The sequence below is a fragment of the Pleurodeles waltl genome, chromosome 7, assembly GCF_031143425.1.
Source record: "Pleurodeles waltl isolate 20211129_DDA chromosome 7, aPleWal1.hap1.20221129, whole genome shotgun sequence".
In the NCBI taxonomy this organism is placed as follows: Eukaryota; Metazoa; Chordata; class Amphibia; order Caudata; family Salamandridae; genus Pleurodeles; species Pleurodeles waltl.
The window spans coordinates 524,396,624-524,421,868 of NC_090446.1; the positions used below are offsets into that span (position 1 = coordinate 524,396,624).

At 47.6% G+C, this 25,245-nt stretch overlaps 1 protein-coding gene across 1 annotated transcript in view; it reads left to right on the forward strand.

Annotated features, from left to right (window-relative positions):
* The window catches only part of LOC138246906 (serine protease 33-like), a 1,038,083-nt gene that overhangs the window by 654,640 nt on the left and 358,198 nt on the right, over positions 1-25,245 (forward strand). The window contains exon 5 of the mRNA XM_069201652.1: positions 13,564-13,859. Within this exon, the coding sequence (XP_069057753.1) occupies positions 13,564-13,859 (296 nt within the window). The remainder of the gene's footprint in view (positions 1-13,563; positions 13,860-25,245) is intronic.

Genomic DNA, 25,245 nt, shown 5'->3' on the forward strand with positions numbered 1-25,245 from the left:
AGGCAAACAGTTTCAATAAATGGTGTTGAGGCCCAGGCCTACAGGGACACAGGTGCTAGTATCACATTGGTGACTGAAAACCTAGTGGCTCCTGAACAACACATCATTGGACAACAGTACAAGATTATTGATGTCCATAACTCCACTAAGTTTCTTCCCTTAGCTATAGGTCAGCTTAGATGTGGTGGAGTTACTGGCCCTAAGCAGGTGGTAGTGTCACCTAGCTTACCTGTAGACTGTCTCTTAGGTAATGACCTAGAGAGCTCAGGTTCGGCTGAGGTAGAGTTTTATACCCATGCAGCCATGCTGGGTATCCCTGAGGAATTGTTCCCTCTCATTTCTACTGAAATGAAAAAGCAAAGGAGAGAAAAAGGCCTGAAAACTCAGGATCCTTCTCCAACAACAGGTAAAAGGGTATCACAGTATCCCCTAACCACCCTGCCATTCAGGATACCATTCCTGTGGTGGGAGAAAACTCTCCTGGGGTGGCACCTGTACCAAGGGAATCATCAGCTAGCATAGCAGTACTCCCTGAGGTAGAAGTACCTCTCTGTGGGAGAACTAATATTGGTGAGAAAAAGAGCACCATTTTAGTTAACATGGAGCATCCCTCCAACCCTCCCAGAGAAACTTTAGTGCAGAAACCCTGCACTGCCTCACAACACTTAGGACAGCAACCCTGCCCTAGTGTGGAGCTCATAGGACAGCATCCCTGCCCTGCTCCAACTCAAGAGAAACAGCATCCCTGTTCTCTCTTCCAGCCATATGGACAAAGTGTTTGCCCAGCTATGGCTTTACTGAGACAGCATCCCTGTCTGGCATTCTCATCACTAGAAATAGGTCCAGTGGACAATTCCCACTGTTCTAAACTAAAACTTACTGATAGAAACTCTGAAAATATATCTTCACATTGTTGCTTAGCTAAAAAACTTCAAACAGGGTGGTTTACATCCCCACAGGGAAGTAACCATATAGTGGATGATAAAGGGAGTAACCAGTCTATTTCAGAGCTACTCTCCACTTATCACCACTTAGACAATAAAGTATCAACTGGCCAAGGTTAGCCTTATTGTCCTTCGTTTTGGGGGGAGGGGGTTGTGTGAGAAAGTAGCCTCTTTCTAGCCTTGTTACCCCCACTTTTGGCCTGTTTGTGAGTATATGTCAGGGTGTTTTCACTGTCTCACTGGGATCCTGCTAGCCAGGGCCCAGTGCTCATAGTGAAAACCCTATGTTTTCAGTATGTTTGTTATGTGTCACTGGGACCCTGCTAGCCAGGACCCCAGTGCTCATAAGTTTGTGACCTATATGTATGTGTTCCCTGTGTGATACCTAACTGTCTCACTGAGGCTCTGCTAACCAGAACCTCAGTGGTTATGCTCTCTCTGCGTTACAAATTGTCACTAACAGGCTAGTGACCAATTTTACCAATTCACATTGGCATACTGGTACACCCATATAATTCCCTAGTATATGGTTCTGAGGTACCAAAGGTATTGGGGTTCCAGGAGATTCCTATGGGCTGCAGCATTTCTTCTGCCACCCATAGGGAGCTCTGACAATTCTTACACAGGCCTGCCACTGCAGCCTGAGTGAAATAATGCCCACATTATTTCACAGCCATTTTACACTGCACGTAAGTAACTTATAAGTCACCTATATGTCTAACCTTCACCTGGTGAAGGTTGGGTGCTAAGGTACTTAGTGTGAGGGCACCCTGGCACTAGCCAAGGTGCACCCACATCGTTCAGGGCAAATTCCCCAGACTTTTTGAGTGCGGGGACACCATTTCACGCGTGCACTATACATAGGTCACTACCTATGTATAGCGTCACAATGGTAACTCCGAACATGGCCATGTAACATGTCTGAGATCATGGAATTGTCCCCCCAATGCCATTTTGGCATTGGGGGGACAATTCCATGATCCCCCGGGTCTCTAGCATAGTGCCCGCGTACTGCCAAACTGCCTTTCCAGGGTCTCCACTGCAGCTGCTGCTGCTGCCAGCCCTTTACACAGGTTTCTGCCCTTCTGGGGTCCAGGCAGCCCTGGCCCAGGAAGGCAGAACAAAGGTTTTCCTCTGAGAGAGCATGTAACACCCTCTCCCTTTGGAAATAGGTGTGAAGGCTGGGGAGGAGTAGCCTCCCCCAGCCTCTGGAAATGCTTTGATGGGCACAGATGGTGCCCATCTCTGCATAAGCCAGTCTACACCGGTTTAGGGATCCCCCAGCCCTGCTCTGGCGCGAAACTGGACAAAGGAAAGGGGAGTGATCACCCCCCTGACCTGCACCTCCCAGGGGAGGTGCCCAGAGCTCCTCCAGTGTGTCCCAGACCTCTGCCATCTTGGAAACAGAGGTGTATGTGGCACACTGGACTGCTCTGAGTGGCCAGTGCCAACAGGTGACGTCTATCACGTTTTTCTATCACGACATCCAACTCCGGGAAGCTTAGTAGTCCTGGCGTCATGTTCCGCGAAGTCTGCTCCTGGGACATTCCCTGGAGTCCCAACTGATAGGGAGTCCAAGAGAATGGAGCAGTCTTCGAAGAAGATTTTTTCATCATGCAGTATGGCGCTTAAGGCTACTAATTCTACCTGTGTGCTGGGCAGATACGTCCACGCCCTTATGGACTCTGATAAGGAAATGGCAAAGGATCTGCCACAGGAGATTCAAAAATTGTTTGGTTCCCTTTTTATGGATGCACAGGCGGCTGCTCAACAAATTATACCATCGGGCCTGGACACTTCGGATTCTATAGCCAGGGCCATGGGAAGGCGGACTCTGCCCTTGAACGGTTTAAGGACTGTCGGGCAACAGATAAGTCCTTTGCCTTACAGACCTCTGCTACAACATCTTATAGACCTTTTCGCAGGTTTCGGGGGTTCACTCGTGGCTCTGCCTTTCGGAGGTTGCAGACCTTCGCCCAGCAGCCTGCCAATCAACCCTATCGTGCCTTTAGAGGGTGGGGTAGGGGTAGAGCTAGAGGGCCAGCCCAGCAGCTGTCATCTTCGTCATCCTCCTCTGGTGGACAACAGCAGAAGCAGCCCTAGTTTTCCCCACTTTATCATCCATATTTCTCCTGTAGGGGGAAGATTGAGTCTTTTTCTACAGAAATGGAAGTCAATTACAACAGACTTGTGGGTGCTAAGAATTGTGGAAAAGGGCTATGCTCTCCCCTTTCAGGAGTTCCCTCCTCCCTTTCCCCCCGTCCCTCCTTTTGTTCAGAAGACCATCTTCTGTTGTTGCAACAGGAGGTTGTAACCATGTTGTCAAAGGGCGCTATGGAGTTGGTGACGTTGCAGGAAAGGGGTCAGGGGTGTTATTCGAGATATTTCCTGATTCCCAAAGTGGACGGTCGTTTAAGGACGATCCTAGACTTGAGGATTTTGAATTTGTTCCTTAAGCAGGAAAAATTCAAAATGCTGACCCTAGCGCAGGTACTATTGGCGTTGAACAAAGGAGACTGGATGGTGTCTGTCGACTTGCGGACGCGTACTTTCATGTCCCGATAATCAAGTCGCACAGGAAGTATCTCCGGTTTGTGGTCGGAACGCAACAGTACCAGTTTGCGGTCCTTCCGTTTGGACTTACTTCAGCACCTCAGGTTTTTACGAAGGTGATGGCAGTTGTTGCAGCACATCTCAGAAGGAGGGAAGTAGCGGTTTTTCCCTACCTGGACGATTGGTTGATCAAAGCCAAGTCTCCAGAGCTTGTGTTGTCTCATCTGTGAATGACAACCCAATTGTTGTTCGATCTGGGTTTTTCTGTAAATGTGCCCAAATCTCACCTGGAGCCCTCTCAATGCCTCCTGTTCATAGGGGCAGTACTGGACACAACAATGTTTCAGGCCTACCCCCGCCTCAGCGGGTTAGGGACATTCAGGCGCTAATTCCGTTGTTTCAAGTTGGAGCGGCAGTTCCAGTCCTCAAGGTCCTACGCCTGCTAGGTCTGTTTGCTTCTTGCATTCTGTTGGTCACTCACGCTCGCTGGCATATGAAGGCTCTTCAGTGGTGCCTCCGCAGGCAGTGGTTCCAGCACAGAGGAGATCTCAGGGATTCAATAAAGATCTTCAAGGACGCTGTAGCGGATCTTCACTGGTGGACAGTGGATGGCAACCTTTCCCAAGGAAAACCGTTTTCACTGCCGCCTCCAGTGGCCACAGTGATATAGGATGCTTCCAGTCTAGGGTGGGGAGCTCATCTGGGGGACCTGGAGATCAAGGGTCATTGGTCTCCAGCGGAACAGATGTTGCATATCAATCTGTTGGAATTGCGGGCGGTACGTTTGGCGCTCAAGGCCTTCCTCCCTTCCCTTCGCGGTCGGTCAGTTCAGATCTTAACAGACAACACTACCGCGATGTGGTATATAAACAAGCAGGGAGGAGTAGGGTCGTACCTTCTCTGCAGAGAAGCCCTGCGACTCTGGTCCTGGGCTCAGGACCATCAGATTTGCTTAATAGCAAATCATTTGGCCGGAGTACTGAATGTACGTGCGGACGTTCTCAGTCGTCACTTCTCGATAGATCACGAGTGGCGTCTCCATCTAGACCTGGTCCTCCACATCTTCGGGATGTGGGGTACTCCTCAGGTGGATTTATTCGCCACTCGAGAGAACGCGCATTGCCCGCTGTTCTGCAGCCTCCAGTATCCATTGCAAAGAGCATTGGGGGATGCGTTTCAAATGTCCTGGAGCGGCCAGTTGCTTTACGCATTTCCCCCCATACCCTTGATTCCTCGGGTTGTGAGGAAGGTTCGTCAAGACCGGGCCCAAGTCATCTTGGTGGCACCGGACTGGCCGAGAAGGGTATTGCATACAGACCTGCTTCAGCTCTCTCAGTGCCCTCCGCTCCGTCTCCCGCTCAGGGCAGACCTCCTCTCGCAGTCGTAGGGGCAGGTTCTACACCCCCACCTCCAGAGCCTGCACCTTCATGCCTGGAGATTGAACGGGGCAACCTGAGTTCGTTTTCTCTCCCACCGGATGTAGTGGATGTTATTCTATCGTCCAGGCGACACTCCACTAAATCCATTTATGCCGGCAGATGGGCAAAATTTGTGGTTTGGTGTGGGGAGAATCAAAAAGATCCCTTGAAGGCCCACCTTTCTGATATTCTTTTGTTTGCTCTTAGTTTAGCAAGGAAAGGCTGTACGGTAGCTACGGTTAAAGGTTATTTGGCCGCTCTGACGGCTTTTCTTTGCCTTCCGGACCAGCCTTCTTTATTTAAATCTCCAATTGTAAATAGGTTTTTTAAAGGTTTAGTGAATAAGTTTCCTCCCACGCCCTTTCACAGGCCTCAGTGGGACTTGAATCTGGTATTAGCGTTTTTGATGGGTTTGCCTTTCGAGCCCATGCATTCATGTCCGTTGAGATACTTGGTCTTAAAGACTGTTTTTTTAATTGCGATCCCATCTGCTAGGAGGGTTGGGGAGCTTCAAGCCCTTTCTGTTAAACCTCCTTTTACCTTGTTTTTCCCTGATAAAGTGGTGCTGAAAACCAGGGCGGCTTTTCTGCCAAAAGTTGTCACTCCTTTTCATATAGAGCAGTCTATTACCCTTCCCTCATTCTATCCTCCTCCCCACCCTGCTAAAGATGAAGAGAGGCTCCATAGGCTGGACCCTAAGAGGACCCTGAGAGGGCGCTGAGTTTCTACCTGGAGAGGACTAAAGACTTTCGCTTGGATGATCAGCTGTTCGTAGGGCAGAGCGGTCCAGAAACGAACACTCTCCAGGTGGGTCATCTTGTGTATTAAAATTTGTTACTCTCTGGCGAAAAAAGTCCCTCCTGAAGGTATCAGGGCCCATTCTACTAGGGCTAAGTCTGCTTCCTCAGCCCTAGCGAGAGGAGTTCCGTTAGTAGATATATGCAAAGCGGCAACTTGGGCGTCCCTCCATACCTTCGTAAAACACTATTGTTTGGACTCTGAAGTGAGCAGGGACGGTCATTTTGCTCATTCGGTATTGCAAGATTTCTTGGTGTAATCAGGCGGGCACCCACCACCGAGTGCAGTACTGTTTGGGGACTCTATTCATAAGGTGATTAATCCACAGGTAGTTGTATCCATCAGAAGAACAAGTTACTTACCTTCGGTAACGCTTTTTCTGGTGGATACATTAGCTACCTGTGGATTCCTCATGGTCCCTCCCGCCTCCCCGTTGCCTGCCTGATTTCAGTTATCTTGCAGTGGTTGGAGATATGTTTATTTGTATATATGTATGTATATGTATTTTTAGGTATCTATGTAAATATATGGGTTCAATGGACAATGTTATTGTGTGTGTATATATATCTTCCTTTATGGTTTTTGATGGGTCGGTTTTCACCTGTTCGCCTCAAAGGCATGGAAAAAATGAGGTGAAACTGACGTCAGTACGCCGACTGTAGGAGGCTGGACTGGCTTGTAGTGGGTACCAAGAGGTACTTACACCTTGCACCAGGCCCAGGTATCCCTTATTAGTGTAGAGGGGTGTCTAGCAGCTTAGGCTGATAGAAAAGGTAGCTTAGCAGAGCAGCTTAGGCTGAACTAGGAGACGAGTGAAGCTCCTACAGTACCACTAGTGTCATATGCACAATATCATAAGAAAACACAATACACAGATATACTAAAAATAAAGGTACTTTATTTTTATGACAATATGCCAAAGTATCTCAGTGAGTACCCTCAGTATGAGGATAGCAAATATACACAAGATATATGTACACAATACCAAAATATGCAGTAATAGCAATAGAAAACAGTGCAAACAATGTATAGTCACAATAGAATGCAATGGGGGCACATAGGGATAGGGGCAACACAAACCATATACTCCAGAAGTTGAATGCGAACCACGAATGGACCCCAAACCTATATGACCTTGTAGAGGGTCGCTGGGACTGTAAGAAAACAGTGAGGGTTAGAAAAATAGCCCACCCCAAGACCCTGAAAAGTGGGTGCAAAGTGCACCTAAGTTCCCCAAAGAGCACAGAAGTTGTGTTAGGGGAATTCTGCAAGGAAGACCAACACCAGCAATCCAACAACGATGGATTTCCTGACGAGAGTACCTGTGGAACAAGGGGACCAAGTCCAAGAGTCACGATCAAGTCGGGAGTGGACAGATGCCCAGGAAATGCCAGCTGTGGGTGCAAAGAAGCTGCCACTGGATGGTAGATGCTGTGGATTCTGCAAGAACGACAAGGGCTAGAAACTTTCCCTTTGGAGGATGGATATCCCACGTCGTGAAGAGTCGTGCAGAGGTGTTTCCGTGCAGAAAGACCGCAAACAAGTCTTGCTAGCTGCAAGGGTCGCGGTTAGGGTTTTTGGATGCTGCTGTGGCCCAGGAGGGACCAGGATGTCGCCAATTGTGTGAGGAGACAGAGGGGGCGCCCAACAAGTCAGGGAGCCCTCACAGAAGCAGGCAGCACCTGCAGAAGTACCTGAACAGGCACTTAGAAGAAAAGTGAACCGGAGTACACCTGAAGTCACAAAAGGGAGTCCCACGATGACGGGAGGACAACTCAGAAGGTTGTGCACTGCAGGTTAGAGTGTCGGGGACCCAGGCTTGGCTGTGCTCGAAGGAAATTCTTGAAGAGTGCACAGGAGCCGGAGCAGCTGCAAATCACGCGGTACCCAGCAATGCAGAATGGCGTGGGGAGGCAAGGACTTACCTCCACCAAACTTGGACTGAAGAGTCACTGGACTGTGGGAGTCACTTGGACAGAGTTGCTGAGTTCCAGGGACCATGCTCGTCGTGCTGAGAGGGGACCCAGAGGACCGGTGATGCAGTCTTTTGTTGCCTGCGGTTGCAGGGGGAAGATTCCATCGACCCACTGGAGATTTTTTCAGAGCTCCTGGTGCAGAGAGGAGGCACGCTACCCCCAGAGCATGCACCACCTGGAAACAGTCGAGAAAGCCGTCAGGATGAAGCGATACAAGGTTGCTAGTAGTCGTCTGGCTACTTTGTTGCGGTCTTGCAGGCGTCCTGAGCAGTCAGCGGTCGATCCTTGGCAGAAGTCGAAGAGGGAAGTGCAGAGGAACTATGGTGAGCTCTTGCATTCGTTATCTGAAGAATACCCCAGAGGAGAGACCCTAAATAGCCAGAAAAGGAGGCTTGGCTACCAAGAAAGGAGGTTTGTCTACCAAGAGAGGTAAGAACCTATCAGAGGGAGTCTCTGACGTCACCTGCTGGCACTGGCCACTCAGAGCAGTCCAGTGTGCCCCCAAAACCTCTGAATCCAAGATGGCAGAGGTCTGGGACACACTGAAGGAGCTCTGGGCACCTCCCCTGGGAGGTACTGGTCAGGGGAGTGGTCACTTCCCTTTCCTTTGTCCAGCTTCGCGCCAGAGCAGGGCTGGGGGATCCCTGAATCGGTGTAGACTGGCTTATGCAGAGATGGGCACCATCTGTGCCCATCAAAGTTTTTCCAGAGGCTGGGGGAGGCTACTCTTCCCCAGCCCTTCACACTTATTTCCAAAGGGAGAGGGTGTAACACCCTCTCTCAGTGGAAATCCTTTGTTCTGCCTTCCTGGGCTGGGCTGCCCAGACCACAGGAGGGCAGAATCCTGTCTGAGGGGTTGGCAGCACCAGCAGCTGCAATGGAACCCCCGGAAAGGAAGTTTGGCAGTACCCAGGTTCTGTGCTAGAGACCCAGAGGATCATGGAATTGACCCCCAATACCAGAATGGTATTGGGGTGATAATTCCATGATCTTAGACATGTTACATGGCCATGTTCGGAGTTACTATTGTGACGCTATACATAGGTAGTGACCTATGTATAGTGCACGTGTGTAATGGTGTCCCGCACTCACAAAGAATCGGGGGATTTACCCTGAACGATGTGGGGGCACCTTGGCTAGTGCTAGGGTGCCCACACACTAAGTAACTTGGCACCTGACCTTCACCAAGTGAGGGTAGACATATACGTGAGTTATAAGTTACTTATGTGCAGGGGAAAATGGCTGTGAAATAACGTGGATGTTATTTCACTCAGGCTGCAGTGGCAGGCCTGTGTAAGAATTGCCTGAGCTCCTTATGGGTGGCAAAAGAAATGCTGCAGCCCATAGGGATCTCCTGGAACCCCAATACCCTGGGTATCTAGGTACCATATACAAGGGAATTATATGGGTGTACCAGTGTGCCAATGAGAATTGGTAAAATTAGTCACTAGCCTGCAGTGACAATTTTAGAAAGCAGAGAGAGCATAAACACTGAGGTTCTGGTAAGCAGAGCCTCAGTGATACAGTTAGGCACCACACAGGGAACACATATAGGCCACAAACTTATGAGCAATGGGGTCCTGCCTAGCAGGATCCCAGTGACACATATCAAACACACTGACAACGTAAGGTTTTCACTATGAGCACTGGACCCTGGCTTGCAGGATCCCAGTGAGGCAGTAAAAACACCTTGACATATACTCACAAACAGGCCAAAAGTGGGGGTAACAAGGCTAGAAAGAGGCTACATTCCTACAGTGATTGATAGAACAATAATTAGTTTCTTTTGCTGTGCTAAAAATGTGACTATTCATTTAATAACTGCACTGGTTTGCCGTAAGGGATATAGGTTATCTGCAACATTGCTTGCAAAGACTGGGTAGCTCCCAGATGATCGAAACTCGTTCAACTAGCTCTAGTTTTTTCCATACATTACTAGATGTTCTAAAGATTTATTAATCAGTTTCAAAATATATTTATGGAGAAGCCATACTTTGTTTCAAGAGGTTTCCTGATAATGTAATTCACAGGTCATTATGAAACTCATTAGTTTTACCTCCAAACTTTGCCCCTAGATAGCCAACTTTTCCTCAGCAAATGTATTTTACAGTTGCCAACCTGATTGAGTTTATTTTCCTTCCATTTCCCACAGCTCTCCCAGTTCCTTTGTAAGAATTGTGAGAAAAGGTCTCTTGTGTCATGGTTAGCCCCGACTTTCTGCCTGGTATTTGATGTAGTCTCAAAGTTAATAGTGCCCAGGGCCCCTGCTAACCAGGTTCCCTGGGCCAGATCTCTTTCCCTAAAACTGTTGGGATGCACAATTGGCAACCTTTAGCTGCCACTATAAGTCCCTAGTAAATGGTACTTAGGTACCCAGGGCATGGGGGTACTAAGGGTAGGTCCCTGAGGGCAGCAGCACAGATTGTGCCGCCCTCTAGGGCCATGCATCCAGAAGCACCTATCACTGCCATTGCAGGCTGAGTGTTCTGACGCAATCTAAATTGACAAAGTCGACATGGCACACAGCCTGTGTGCCCTGTCCACTACACACTGCATGTGTTATAGGTAAGTCACCTCTCTGGCAGGCATTCCAGCCCTAAGGCAGGGTGCACTATACTGTATGTTTGGGCATAGATGCATGAGCAATATGCCCCTACTGTGTCCTTGCCAAACCTGGGACATAGTAAGTGAACAAGGCAGCCATTTTAATGCATGTGCTGGACACTGGTCACTATGAGTTTTACAGCTACACAATGGCTACCCTGGGTTGTTTGGTATCAAACAACTCAGAATGATAAATACAAACTGGTATCAGTATTGGATTTATTACAAAATGTACTCAGGGGTCACCTTAGAGGTGTTCCTGCAAAAACTAAGTACCCTGGCATGGTTGCTGGCCAGTCACAACCAGCCTGCCACCAGCAGACAAGATTCTGAGCCCCTGGGGTGAGAGATCCTGCTCTCTGAGACTCAGAGCAAAGCCCTTCATGGGCGGAGGTGCTAACACCCCCTCCTTCAGGGATGTGCACTGCCCTGCTAGCGGGCTTCAAAGGGCTTACCGCCCTTGAAACACGACCCCCAGGCCTCATGCTGGCAGTAGATGGCCACCCCTGTTGCAAACACCCACTTTTGGCGGGAGCAACAACTGGAAACCAGACAAAGGACAGAAGGAGTGGCTAGTCCTGGCTTGCACCACCTCCAAGGTGTTGCATGTGAGATAACCCCTTTATTTCATTTTCCTCCTTCTTGCATGGAAGGAAAATAGTCAATTAGGTGTAGGGAAGTGACCTTTGCCCACAGGAAGTTGTCACTTGTGGGTGTAGCCACCCTAAGGTAGATGACCCATTGGTCACTACTAGGTACCCCCTAAAACACCCACAAAATCCAGTTTTAGTGGGCATCCCTCGACCAAGAAGTCAGATTACAAAGGACAAAAGAAGACCAGCAGCAAAAAAGACCCAAGGTTCGAGAGCTGAAGTCTTGCTGCACCAAGAAAAGGCACCAAACCCTGCCTGCTGCATCCAGGACTTGACAATCGCAGTTGAGGGGTTGCTTGGGCATTGGATGGACTTTACAATCCCCCTGTGGACCTCCACTCTTCAAAAACCACCAAAGATCTCCCTCCCGAGTGAGGGCATCACTCTACAACAACAAGGAACCAAAGACCCAGTGAAAGCCCCTTCACTGACCAGCTGCTGAGTAAGGAACCTGATGCCTCGGCGAGACCACACTTCACCCATCAGATTGTGAGGACAACCTCTGCCAGTGTGCCAAGTTTGGTGGCACTGCACCTTCCAGTGGCAAGACCATGCAATAGCCCCAGGTACTGGTCACCTCACAGGACAGACTATTCTGGATTGTAAACGGACCAGGAGCAAGCCTCAGTCGAGGGACTTCAGAAACCACCAGTACCTCCCAGCAGAGTGCCCCTGCTGACCTGCAAGCGACCCTCAAAGCAACCTACCCGTTGCTTCCAAGGGCATCTTTGCGCATAGCTCCTGGCTCACCGATTCGCTCTGCACCTGGCTGGCGTGTGCCCTGTACTGAAAAATCCAGCTGTGCCCTATGGGTCCCCAACTCTTGCAAACTTGACACTCCAAGGCGACCCACCGGACTTACCTTTAAGTCCACCTGTGCAGTGCTTTTCTAAGTGGTCCCCGCAGTTGCCTGGCACCAGCTCCAACGACTTTCTGCAGCTGCTCCCGCTGACATGGGGAACCGCCTGAATTTTTCCAGCTGGTTCATAGGGCCCACCGACAACTTCAACATCCCTGCAAAAGTAGACATTGGTAATCACACTGTCTTATTTTATATACATTTTCAAAGTATTTTCGCCATTGATTCCTATGGTGTGTAATTATACACAAAAAGACTATCTTTCTTAAAACTTCAAAAATTCATAACTTAAAAGGTACTTATCCGAGTTTGATGATCTTGGTCTAAAACATTTTATAAAAATCTGACATATTTTTGTAAATTGGTCTCGAGTTATGCTTTTGAGTGCGTGGTCTCATTTATTGATACTGTGAGTACAACAAATGCTTTGCACTTCTCCAAGATTAGCCTAACTGTTCGACCAAGCTACCATAAAAATTAGAGCATTAGGTGGTCTAGGTTTTACTTCTGTAAAACAACATGTGGTTGCTTGGACCTCCTGCACAGTGTGCCTAGCTTTGCACACTACATAGAGTGCCAGCCTCCTACAGGAATTACCTTGTATTCTTTAATTTTAATAAAGCTCTCATAAGGAGGAGAACATATTACTTACCTGTAACCACCTGGGGTCCCTGCATTACATTTAGAAAGAGCCACTTCTCCAACATAAAACTATTGGAATGATGAGTTTAATGTTCTTTTATTTCCTTCACTAGAAAAACAAACGAAAGAATCAACTTTCACTATAATGCATTCTGGGTTGTAAAGGGACAGTGCTGTTTTGCCTCTTTGGGGAGTGTGCTTATAGGAAGTGTTGTTTTTATTTTCATTTTCATGTAAAGCAGTCAACATAATAAGCGTTTCAGCAACATTAGTGATGCTTGTGCTTTTTGAACTATTTTTTTTTTTTTTTTTTTTATTGTATTATATTTTAATGCTACACAAGGAACTTTTGAACATGAAAAATGTACTACACTCTTCCAGAACCTGTTCTTGCACAGAGGTTCTAGGAAATCCCACACAGGTGTTTAGATATTCTATATTTCTGCATTTAGTGGAGACACAATGCAGGTGCATAGCTTTTCTCCTCCCTCCTTCTCTCCCATTATTTCTCTTTCCCTCTCTCCTCCTCGTATCTCCAGAATTTTTGCATTCCACCTCTCTGTACATTATTTAATTCCTCTCTCTCCAGTATTCTGCTTTGGAACTGTCCAGTGACCACCTCTCACCTTTTGATCACTGTTCCTTTGCTTTTAACTCTCCATTCTTTTTTTGCCGTAACCCTACGTGCAGCCAGCCAGTGATAGACGGGGGAATGCCTTGGCTACTGCCCTACATAAAACGGAAATACACTGACGCAAGTGACATCTAGCTGCCAGTTTGCTGATGGTTTTACATCATGCCTTAAAAGTACCTAAAGCACTATTGCAGGAGAATCATGAACTGGGGCTAGTCTATGGATGTGTATGCAGTTTTGATTGTGGGGGTGTACACTATACCTTTCTGCCACTCTGATGTTCATTATGGGTTCACTATGCTTTGGCAAAGAGCAGAGTAGACATTTGAAGAGAATATCCTGGTGGGAGACAAGCGGGGTGACTTTTGATCATATAATATAATTCATATAATAATATCATATAATTCAGCTAAAAAATAAGGTTGAATTCTGAGTAGGCCCAATCTTGATAATCGTACACACTGTACTTTCTGTTGTCGTAGGTACACTGGGACCTATCCAGGCATCTGGAGTGTCATCCTGGGAATTCAGAACCTGTATGAGAACACGCCACAGAAGCTGCGAAGGACCGTGAAGGAGATTCTGATTCATGAAAACTACACTGACGACAGCTACTTTATGGACATTCCTTCTAGCTATGACATTGCCCTGGTGAAAATGTCTTCCCCAGTTCCCTTCAACAGATACATGTTTCCCATTTGCCTGCCATACATCTCACACCAGTTCAAGATCGGAACCAAATGTTGGACCACTGGCTGGGGCAGTCTTGAAGCTGGATGTAAGTGAGGATGAGGTGAATGCTAGTGGGTCACTGTGGAGTCGCAAAAACACTATTGCCAGTGGAAAAGGCACATTGCGGCATAAAATAATCATGATGGATTACTATTAGGAAAAGCATTTGTACACATAATTTCAGTAGCATAATTGCTTAAAGTAATTTTCCATTAATTTATGAAAAAGCCTAAATACGGGGGTAATATTGAACCCATAAATTGTCTTAATAATTTTGATGGGTCAGAGTATTACCACTGAATTTATGTTGCCTTCTAAATAAGGTCTCTTATTAGAACCTCTTTTGCAACTCTTGCACACCAAAGAAATTGGAAAACATATAGCTTCCTGCTGTGGTGGTGAACTCAGGTAATGTTGGAGCCAGGTAGCAAATCTTTACAGAAAGGTATACAAAAAATAGCCCAAAGGGGAGCAGACTAGCTTTCTTACTGGACTTTCCAGTTGCTTCACCACGGCTTTACTTTTGATGCCATGCTAAGGGATGTATAGAGCGCATGGTTAACCACAGACATCTCAGTGCTAGTTAAGAAAGAATTTTTCACTAGCGCCAGAGGTACCACCTGGAGGGTCAGATGTTAAAAAGCCAGGTCTTGAGTCATTTTCGTGTACTACGGTCAAGGGTGTTAAAGGCTGGAGTATAATGGCAGCCGTACCCCCTTGATCTAGTCTTCTTTTAGCATCCTTCACCACCGATAAAAGTGCAGTTTCAGAACTGTGTTTGGGCAGAAAACTGGTTTGGGTGTGGTGCAGGAATGTATTGGCCTCAATAAATTCAGAGAGATGCCTATTGGCATATTTTTCTGCTACTTTACTTATGCCTGGAAGCAGGTAAATTCGAAAAGAATTCCCTGGGCATGAGGAGTCAACATTAGGCTTTTTAAGGATGGCTTCCAACGTTACGTGTTTCCATGGCTGAGGAACCAATCCCTTCTCCAAAGAGAGATTGAACATTTTGAGCAGGGTGGGGAAAATGATATCTGCATCAAGGCAAGAACTCTGGGATTCTAGGGTGCACACGATTCAGTGGGGATCTGGATTTGATAATACTAAAAAGTGCAGGAAAGCTTTCCAAGGTAAGAAGGAGGGGATTCTGGGAGGATGGATAAGGTAGACTCCTTGATGTTACTACAGGGAGCGGAATTGGGGCTTTCCTCCTCCTCTTGAAAGAAGATGCCTGATATTTTGGTTGCAAAATAGGTGGCCAGAGCATTGTACCGGTTGTTAGAGGGTTCAAATGGGGGTCCATTGGAAATGGATCCCAGTCATGCTTTAGTGATTTTAAACATCTCCCTAGGGGAGGTGGGAGCTTTGTAAAATCTTGTCTCATAGTAAGAGGCTTGGGCAGATCTGATTGCTCTAGCGTAGGCCCTCACTGTTTCCCAGTATTTTATGTTTTTTAAGTTCCCTGTAATCCTTCCTGTATTCCCTTTGGCAGTCTTGCAATTTTTTTTTAACAGTCCTAAGATGGGGGGAGAAGGGCACCAGGGGCTGACTTTTTTGTGGTTTTGTATAACTGTATTCTTGGGGATAATTTGATCTAGGAAGTGGTTTATCCATTCCGAAATCCTAATTTTGGCTGCATCTGAATCTGAATCAGAGCCCAGAGAGGCTGTAGTGTTGCTGAGAATACATATCCGGCACCGGTCTTCCCAAACCGATGGTTTGGGAGCTATGGTCAGACCGGGCATCATGAGGACCATTGTAATAAAAAAGTGGTCAGTTCATATGATAGGCAAAGGATCCAGGACCTGAAGCAAGGGATTATTGATTAAAAAAAATGGGTCTTGCACATGCCCCTTTACATCAGTGAGGCCCTGTACTTTTTGAACCAGTTGAATGGTAGATGGGACGGTAGATATGGACTCCAGAGAACGTTTTTGTATTGGTTAAGATGATGAAAAATGTAAGGCTTTCGTAATTAGTGAGAGGTGGGATATAGGTGAGGCAAGTGAGTTTGGACTTTAGTATAATAACGAGCTCAGCATCTTTCTAGCCTTCTATATCTCTGCATACAATATAAAAGTTGGGGGACAGGGTCTTGATGATATCTGGTCCTGACTCCTTATGGAACCACGTTTCCATGAGGAAGACCACGTCAGGTTTTACTTCTTGCAGAAGGGAGAAGATATCTAACTTATGGTGTGGGATGGATCCATAGTTTAGTAGGAACATTTTCTAACCTGCCTTATTGGAGGGGGAGTTCTTGGATGAAGGGGCAGGCGAGGGAGTATAGGAGCAGTACTTACATATCATGTTGGCCTTATTCAAGTTGATACAGTGGGAGCACTTATCATTGTGGGCCCCTCTTAACTCAAGCGGTTGCTGTCTGGAATATTGTAGGAGGCTGGACTGGCTTGTAGTGAGTACCAAGGGGTACTTGCACCTTGCACCAGGCCCAGTTATCCCTTATTAGTGTATAGGGTGTCTAGCAGCTTAGGCTGATAGATAATGGTAGCTTAGCAGAGCAGCTTAGGCTGAACTAGGAGACGTGTGAAGCTACTACAGTACCACTTAGTGTCATATGCACAATATCATAAGAAAACACAATACACAGTTATACTAAAAATAAAGGTACTTTATTTTTATGACAATATGCCAAAGTATCTTAGAGTGTACCCTCAGTGAGAGGATAGGAAATATACACAAGATATATATACACAATAGCAAAAATATGCAGTATAGTCTTAGAAAACAGTGCAAACAATGTATAGTTACAATAGGATGCAATGGGGAAACATAGGGATAGGGGCAACACAAACCATATACTCCAGAAGTGGAATGCGAACCACGAATGGACCCGAAACCTATGTGACCTTGTAGAGGGTCGCTGGGACTATTAGAAAATAGTGAGAGTTAGAAAAATAACCCTCCCCAAGACCCTGAAAAGTGAGTGCAAATTGCACTAAAGTTCCCCTAAGGACAAAAGAGTTGTGTTAGAGGAATAATGCAGGAAAGACACAAACCAGCAATGCAACAACTGTGGATTTCCAATCTAGGGTACCTGTGGAACAAGGGGACCAAGTCCAAAAGTCACAAGCAAGTCGGAGATGGGCAGATGCCCAGGAAATGCCAGCTGCGGGTGCAAAGAAGCTTTGACTGGACAGAAGAAGCTGAGGTTTCTGCAGGAACGAAAAGGGCTAGAGACTTCCCCTTTGGTAGACGGATCCCTCTCGCCGTGGAAAGTCGTGCAGAAGTGTTTTCCCGCCGAAAGGACGCCAACAAGCCTTGCTAGGCACAAATCGTGCGTTTGGCGTTTTTGGACGCTGCTGGGGCCCAGGAGGGATCAGGAGGTCGCAAATTGGACCTGAAGAGAGAGGAGACGTCGAGCAAGAAAAAGAGCCCTCACTGAAGCAGGTAGCACCCTAAGAAGTGCCAGAAACAGGCACTATGAGGATGCGTGAAACGGTGCTCGCCGAAGTTGCACAAAGGAGTCCCACGTCGCCGGAGACCAACTTAGAAAGTCGTGCAATGCAGGTTAGAGTGCCGTGGACCCAGGCTTGGCTGTGCACAAAGGATTTCCGCCGGAAGTGCACAGGGGCCGGAGTAGCTGGCAAAGTCGCGGTTCCCAGCAATGCAGCCCAGCGAGGTGAGGCAAGGACTTACCTCCACCAAACTTGGACTGAAGAGTCACTGGACCGTGGCGGTCACTTGGACAGAGTCGCTGGATTCGAGGGACCTCGCTCGTCGTGCTGAGCGGAGACCCAAGGGACCGGTAATGCAGCTTTTTGGTGCCTGCGGTTGCAGGGGGAAGATTCCGTCGACCCACGGGAGATTTCTTCGGAGCTTCTGGTGCAGAGAGGAGGCAGACTACCCCCACAGCATGCACAAGCAGGAAAACAGTCGAGAAGGCGGCAGGATCAGCGTTACAGAGTTGCAGTAGTCGTCTTTGCTACTATGTTGCAGGTTTGCAGGCTTCCAGCGCGGTCAGCGGTCGTTTCCTTATCAGAAGGTAAAGAGAGAGATGCAGAGGAACTCGGCTGAGCTCATGCATTCGTTATCTAAAGTTTCCCCAGAGACAGAGACCCTAAATAGCCAGAAAAGAGGGTTTGGCTACCTAGGAGAGAGGAAAGGCTACTAACACCTGAAGGAGCCTATCAGCAGGAGTCTCTGACGTCACCTGGTGGCACTGGCCACTCAGAGCAGTCTAGTGTGCCAGCAGCACCTCTGTTTCCAAGATGGCAGAGGTCTGGAGCACACTGGAGGAGCTCTGGACACCTCCCAGGGGAGGTGCAGGTCAGGGGAGTGGTCACTCCCCTTTCCTTTGTCCAGTTTCGCGCCAGAGCAGGGGCTAAGGGGTCCCTGAACCGGTGTAGACTGGCTTATGCAGAATTGGGCACATCTGTGCCCAACAAAGCATTTCCAGAGGCTGGGGGAGGCTACTCCTCCCCTGCCTTCACACCATTTTCCAAAGGGAGAGGGTGTCACACCCTCTCTCAGAGGAAGTTCTTTGTTCTGCCATCCTGGGCCAGGCCTGGCTGGACAACCAGGAGGGCAGCTGCCTGTCTGAGGGGTTGGCAGCAGCAGCAGCTGCAGTGAAACCCCAGGAAGGGCAGTTTGGCAGTACCAGGGTCTGTGCTACAGACCACTGGGATCATGGGATTGTGCCAACTATGCCAGGATGGCATAGAGGGGGCAATTCCATGATCATAGACATGTTACATTGCCATATTCGGAGTTACCATTGTGAAGCTACATATAGGTAGTGACCTATATGTAGTGCACGCGTGTAATGGGGTCCCCGCACTCACAAAGTTCAGGGAATTGGCTCTGAACAATGTGGGGGCACGTTGGCTAGTGCCAGGGTGCCCTCACACTAAGTAACTTTGCACCTAACCTTTACCAGGTAAAGGTTAGACATATAGGTGACTTATAAGTTACTTAAGTGCAGTGTAAAATGGCTGTGAAATAACGTGGACGTTATTTCACTCAGGCTGCAGTGGCAGGCCTGTGTAAGAATTGTCAGAGCTCCCTATGGGTGGCAAAAGAAATGCTGCAGCCCATAGGGATCTCCTGGAACCCCAATACCCTGGGTACCTCAGTACCATATACTAGGGAATTATAAGGGTGTTCCAGTAAGCCAATGTAAATTGGTAAAAATGGTCACTAGCCTGTTAGTGACAATTTGAAAGTAATGAGAGAGCATAACCACTGAGGTTCTGGTTAGCAGAGCCTCAGTGAGACAGTTAGGCACCACACAGGGAACATATACATGCACACCTATGAGCACTGGGGCCCTGTGTGACAGGGTCCCAGTGACACATACATATAGGCCACAAACCTATGAGCACTGGGGTCCTGACCAGCAGGATCCCAGTGACACATAACAAACATACTGAAAACATAGTGTTTTCACTATGAGTACTGAGGCCTGGCTATCAGGATCCCAGTGAGACAGTGAAAACAGTGACAAACACCCTGACATACACTCACAAACAGGCCAAAAGTGGGGGTAACAAGGCTAGAAAGAGGCTACCTTCTCACACAACCCCCCCCCAAACGAAGGACAATAAGGCTAACCTTGGCCAGTTGAGACTTTATTGTCTAAGTGGTGATAAGTAGAGAGTAGCTCTGCAATAGACTGGTTACTCCCTTTATCATCCACTCTATGGTTACTTCCCTGTGGGGATGTAAACCACCCTCTTTGAAGTTTTTTAGCTAAGCAACAATGTGAAGATGTATTTTCAGAGTTTCTATCAGTAAGTTTTAGTTTAGAGCAGTGGGAATTGTCCACTGAACCTATTTGTAGTGATGGAAATGCCAGACAGGGATGCTGTCTCAGAAAAGCCATAGCTGGGCAAAAACTTTGCCCATATGGCTGGAAGAGAGAACAGGGATGCTGTTTCTCTTGAGTTGGAGCAGGGCAGGGATGCTGTCCTATGAGCTCCACACTAGGGCAGGGATGCTGTCCTAAGTGTTGTGAGGCAGTGCAGGGTTTCTGCACTAAAGTTTCTCTGGGAGGGTTGGAGGGATGCTCCATGTTAACTAAAATGGTGCTCTTTTTGTCACCAATGTTAGTTATCCCACAGAGAGGTACTTCTACCTCAGGGAGTCCAGCTTTGCCAGCTGATGATTCCCTTGGAACAGGTGCCACCCCAGGAGAGGTTTCTCCCACCACAGGAATGGTATCCTGAATGGTAGGGTGGTTAGGGGATACTGTGATACCCTTTTTACCTGTTGATGGAGAGGGATCCTGAGTGTTCAGGCCTTCTCTCCTTTGCTTTTTCATTTCAGTAGAAATGAGAGGGAACAATTCCTCAGGGATGCCCAGCATGGCTGCATGGGCATAAAACTCTACATCAGCCCAACCTGAGGCCTCTAGGTCATTACCTAAGAGACAGTCTACAGGTAAGCTAGGTGATACCACCACCTGCTTAGGGCCAGTAACTCCACCCCAACTAAACTGAATTATAGCTAAGGGAAGAAACTTAGTGGAGTTATGGACATCAATAATCTTATACTGTTGTCCAATGATGTGTTGATCAGGGTGCACTAGGTTTTCATTCACCAAAGTGATACTGGCACCTGTGTCCCTGTAGGCCAAGGCCTCAACACCATTTATTGAAACTGTCTGCCTGTACTTATCCATTGTAAGGGGACAAGCAGCCAGTGTGGCAAGGATAATGCCACTAGATGTGACAGAAACTGTCTTGGGACTGATGACATCAGTTTCCACTATGGACCCATAAGTGAACTCAACTACACCCTTTGCTTGACTGTTGCCAGCAGTCCCACCACTAGTACCACTACTGCTAGGGGCACTAGAGCTTGATGTATTAGTGGTGGTAGGCTCAGGGGGTTTACCTGGACAGGACTTATCCCCTGGCCTATGGCCTCTATTTTTACACACAAAGCACCAAGGCTTTTTAATGTGTGCAGTTTGGGAAGAAGAGGAAGAATTTGTTTTATCCCCACCCTCTGAAGAGTGTTTAAGATTTGAAGTGGGATCTTTGGTTTTACCCTTATCCCCATGCTTATCTTGAGATTTTTCACCATCTTTCTTCTTATTGCCATCTTTGTCACCCCCTGTATGAACTTTTCTGTTCACCCTTGTTCTGACCCATTTGTCTGCCTTCTTTCCCAATTCTTGGGGAGAGGTCAGATCAGAGTCTACCAGGTACTGGTGCAACAAATCAGACACACAATTATTAAGTATATGCTCTCTCAGGATTGTGTTATACAGGCTTTCATAATCAGTAACTTTACTGCCATGTAACCACCCCTCCAAGACCTTCACTGAATGGTCAATGAAATCAACCCAGTCTTGTGAAGACTCCTTTTTGGTCTCTCTGAACTTTATCCTGTACTGTTCAGTGGTTAAGCCATAACCATCCAGGAGTGCATTCTTAAGAACTGTAAAATTATTGGCATCATTTTCTTTCACAGTAAGGAGCCTATCCCTACCTTTTCCACTAAATGATAGCCATAGGATAGCAGCCACTGCCTTTGAGGGACATCCTGTACAGCACAGGCCCTCTCAAGTGCAGCAAACCACTTGTTAATGTCATCCCCCTCCTTATAAGGGGGAACTATCTTGTGCAGATTCCTGGAATCATGCTCTTTTGCAGGATGACTATGGGGAATACTGCTGCTGCCACCATGGGTATCTAAACCCAACTTCTGTCTTTCCTTCTCTAATTCAAAAGACTGTCTATCCAAATCCAGCTGTTGCTTTTTAAGCTTCAGTCTGGTTTGTTCCACCCTCAACTTATTGAGTTCCCTCTCTAACATTCTGTCATCAGGGTTGGTGGGAGGGACATTTCTAGAAACAGAGCTATGATGGGAATGAACAGAAGGAGACCTGTCCCTTACAGAAGCCAACTTAACAGCTTGGTTTACAGAAACATTACTACCAGTATGGTGAGAATAAATGCTTTTGCTATGATGTGGGACAACACTATTTCTTTGGTGTGGCTCATCATCATTACCATCTATGCTAGATTGTCTAGTAATGGGCAGGCTAGGAAGTTTCTTTCCTGAATCTTTTCCTGGGGGAGTCCCTGAATCAGATTGGGAACTATTAGGTACTTTTTCAACAGATGGGCCACCTCTGGCCTTATCCTGTTCTCTAAGCATGTTAATTAACAGTTCCAAGGCAGGATTCTTCCCTACACTCAAACCTCTCTCTATACAGAGACTCCTTGCTCTTTTCCAGCTAAGGTTGTCATATGCAAGTTTGGACAGATCAACACTTTGGCCTGTGCCAGACATTTTTTAGAGAGAGTTAAAGTGATAGAGAAAGAGACAAAAGTTTTCAGAACTTTTTGGAAAGACAGAAAAAAAAACTTTTTAAACTTTTAAGAACTTTTTGAAAGTTTAGGAGTACTTTTCAGCACTTAGAAAAGAGTGAAAAGAGGAAATGCAAAACTTTTTGGCTATGTGTATATACACTGACCTTGTTTTGTATATTTTTCTCTTATGAAAAGTACAATGACAAGAGTGGTAAGTAGTCTCAAGCACTTATCCCACCACTGCACAACCAATGTAGGAGGCTGGACTGGCTTGTAGTGAGTACCAAGGGGTACTTGCACCTTGCACCAGGCCCAGTTATCCCTTATTAGTGTATATGGTGTCTAGCAGCTTAGGCTGATAGATAATGGTAGCTTAGCAGAGCAGCTTAGGCTGAACTAGGAGACGTGTGAAGCTACTACAGTACCACTTAGTGTCATATGCACAATATCATAAGAAAACACAATACACAGTTATACTAAAAATAAAGGTACTTTATTTTTATGACAATATGCCAAAGTATCTTAGAGTGTACCCTCAGTGAGAGGATAGGAAATATACACAAGATATATATACACAATAGCAAAAATATGCAGTATAGTCTTAGAAAACAGTGCAAACAATGTATAGTTACAATAGGATGCAATGGGGAAACATAGGGATAGGGGCAACACAAACCATATACTCCAGAAGTGGAATGCGAACCACGAATGGACCCCAAACCTATGTGACCTTGTAGAGGGTCGCTGGGACTATTAGAAAATAGTGAGAGTTAGAAAAATAACCCTCCCCAAGACCCTGAAAAGTGAGTGCAAAGTGCACTAAAGTTCCCCTAAGGACAAAAGAGTCGTGTTAGAGGAATAATGCAGGAAAGACACAAACCAGCAATGCAACAACTGTGGATTTCCAATCTAGGGTACCTGTGGAACAAGGGGACCAAGTCCAAAAGTCACAAGCAAGTCGGAGATGGGCAGATGCCCAGGAAATGCCAGCTGCGGGTGCAAAGAAGCTTCGACTGGACAGAAGAAGCTGAGGTTTCTGCAGGAACGAAAAGGGCTAGAGACTTCCCCTTTGGTGGACGGATCCCTCTCGCCATGGACAGTTGTGCAGAAGTGTTTTCCCGCCAAAAGGACGCCAACAAGCCTTGCTAGGCGCAAATCGTGCGTTTGGCGTTTTTGGACGCTGCTGGGGCCCAGGAGGGACCAGGAGGTCGCAAATTGGACCTGAAGAGAGAGGGGACGTCTAGCAAGACAAACAGCCCTCACTGAAGCAGGTAGCTCCCGGAGAAGTGCCAGAAACAGGCACAACGAGGATGTGTGAAACGGTGCTCGCCGAAGTTGCACAAAGGAGTCCCACGTCGCCGGAGACCAACTTAGAAAGTCGTGCAATGCAGGTTAGAGTGCCGTGGACCCAGGCTTGGCTGTGCACAAAGGATTTCCGCCGGAAGTGCACAGGGGCCGGAGTAGCTTGCAAAGTCGCGGTTCCCAGCAATGCAGCCCAGCGAGGTGAGGCAAGGACTTACCTCCACCAAACTTGGACTGAAGAGTCACTGGACCGTGGGGGTCACTTGGACAGAGTCGCTGGATTCGAGGGACCTCGCTCGTTGTGCTGAGCGGAGACCCAAGGGACCGGTAATGCAGCTTTTTGGTGCCTGCGGTTGCAGGGGGAAGATTCCGTCGACCCACGGGAGATTTCTTCGGAGCTTCTGGTGCAGAGAGGAGGCAGACTACCCCCACAGCATGCACAAGCAGGAAAACAGTCGAGAAGGCGGCAGGATCAGCGTTACAGAGTTGCAGTAGTCGTCTTTGCTACTATGTTGCAGGTTTGCAGGCTTCCAGCGCGGTCAGCGGTCGTTTCCTTATCAGAAGGTGAAGAGAGAGATGCAGAGGAACTCGGCTGAGCTCATGCATTCGTTATATAAAGTTTCCCCAGAGACAGAGACCCTAAATACCCAGAAAAGAGGGTTTGGCTACCTAGGAGAGAGGAAAGGCTACTAACACCTGAAGGAGCCTATCAGCAGGAGTCTCTGATGTCACCTGGTGGCACTGGCCACTCAGAGCAGTCCAGTGTGCCAGCAGCACCTCTGTTTCCAAGATGGCAGAGGTCTGGAGCACACTGGAGGAGCTCTGGACACCTCCCAGGGGAGGTGCAGGTCAGGGGAGTGGTCACTCCCCTTTCCTTTGTCCAGTTTCGCGCCAGAGCAGGGGCTAAGGGGTCCCTGAACCGGTGTAGACTGGCTTATGCAGAATTGGGCACATCTGTGCCCAACAAAGCATTTCCAGAGGCTGGGGGAGGCTACTCCTCTCCTGCCTTCACACCATTTTCCAAAGGGAGAGGGTGTCACACCCTCTCTCAGAGGAAGTTCTTTGTTCTGCCATCCTGGGCCAGGCCTGGCTGGACCCCAGGAGGGCAGCTGCCTGTCTGAGGGGTTGGCAGCAGCAGCAGCTGCAGTGAAACCCCAGGAAGGGCAGTTTGGCAGTACCAGGGTCTGTGCTACAGACCACTGGGATCATGGGATTGTGCCAACTATGCCAGGATGGCATAGAGGGGGCAATTCCATGATCATAGACATGTTACATTGCCATATTCGGAGTTACCATTGTGAAGCTACATATAGGTAGTGACCTATATGTAGTGCACGCGTGTAATGGGGTCCCCGCACTCACAAAGTTCAGGGAATTGGCTCTGAACAATGTGGGGGCACATTGGCTAGTGCCAGGGTGCCCTCACACTAAGTAACTTTGCACCTAACCTTTACCAGGTAAAGGTTAGACATATAGGTGACTTATAAGTTACTTAAGTGCAGTGTAAAATGGCTGTGAAATAACGTGGACGTTATTTCACTCAGGCTGCAGTGGCAGGCCTGTGTAAGAATTGTCAGAGCTCCCTATGGGTGGCAAAAGAAATGCTGCAGCCCATAGGGATCTCCTGGAACCCCAATACCCTGGGTACCTCAGTACCATATACTAGGGAATTATAAGGGTGTTCCAATAAGCCAATGTAAATTGGTAAAAATGGTCACTAGCCTGTTAGTGACAATTTGAAAGTAATGAGAGAGCATAACCACTGAGGTTCTGGTTAGCAGAGCCTCAGTGAGACAGTTAGGCACCACACAGGGAACATATACATGCACACCTATGAGCACT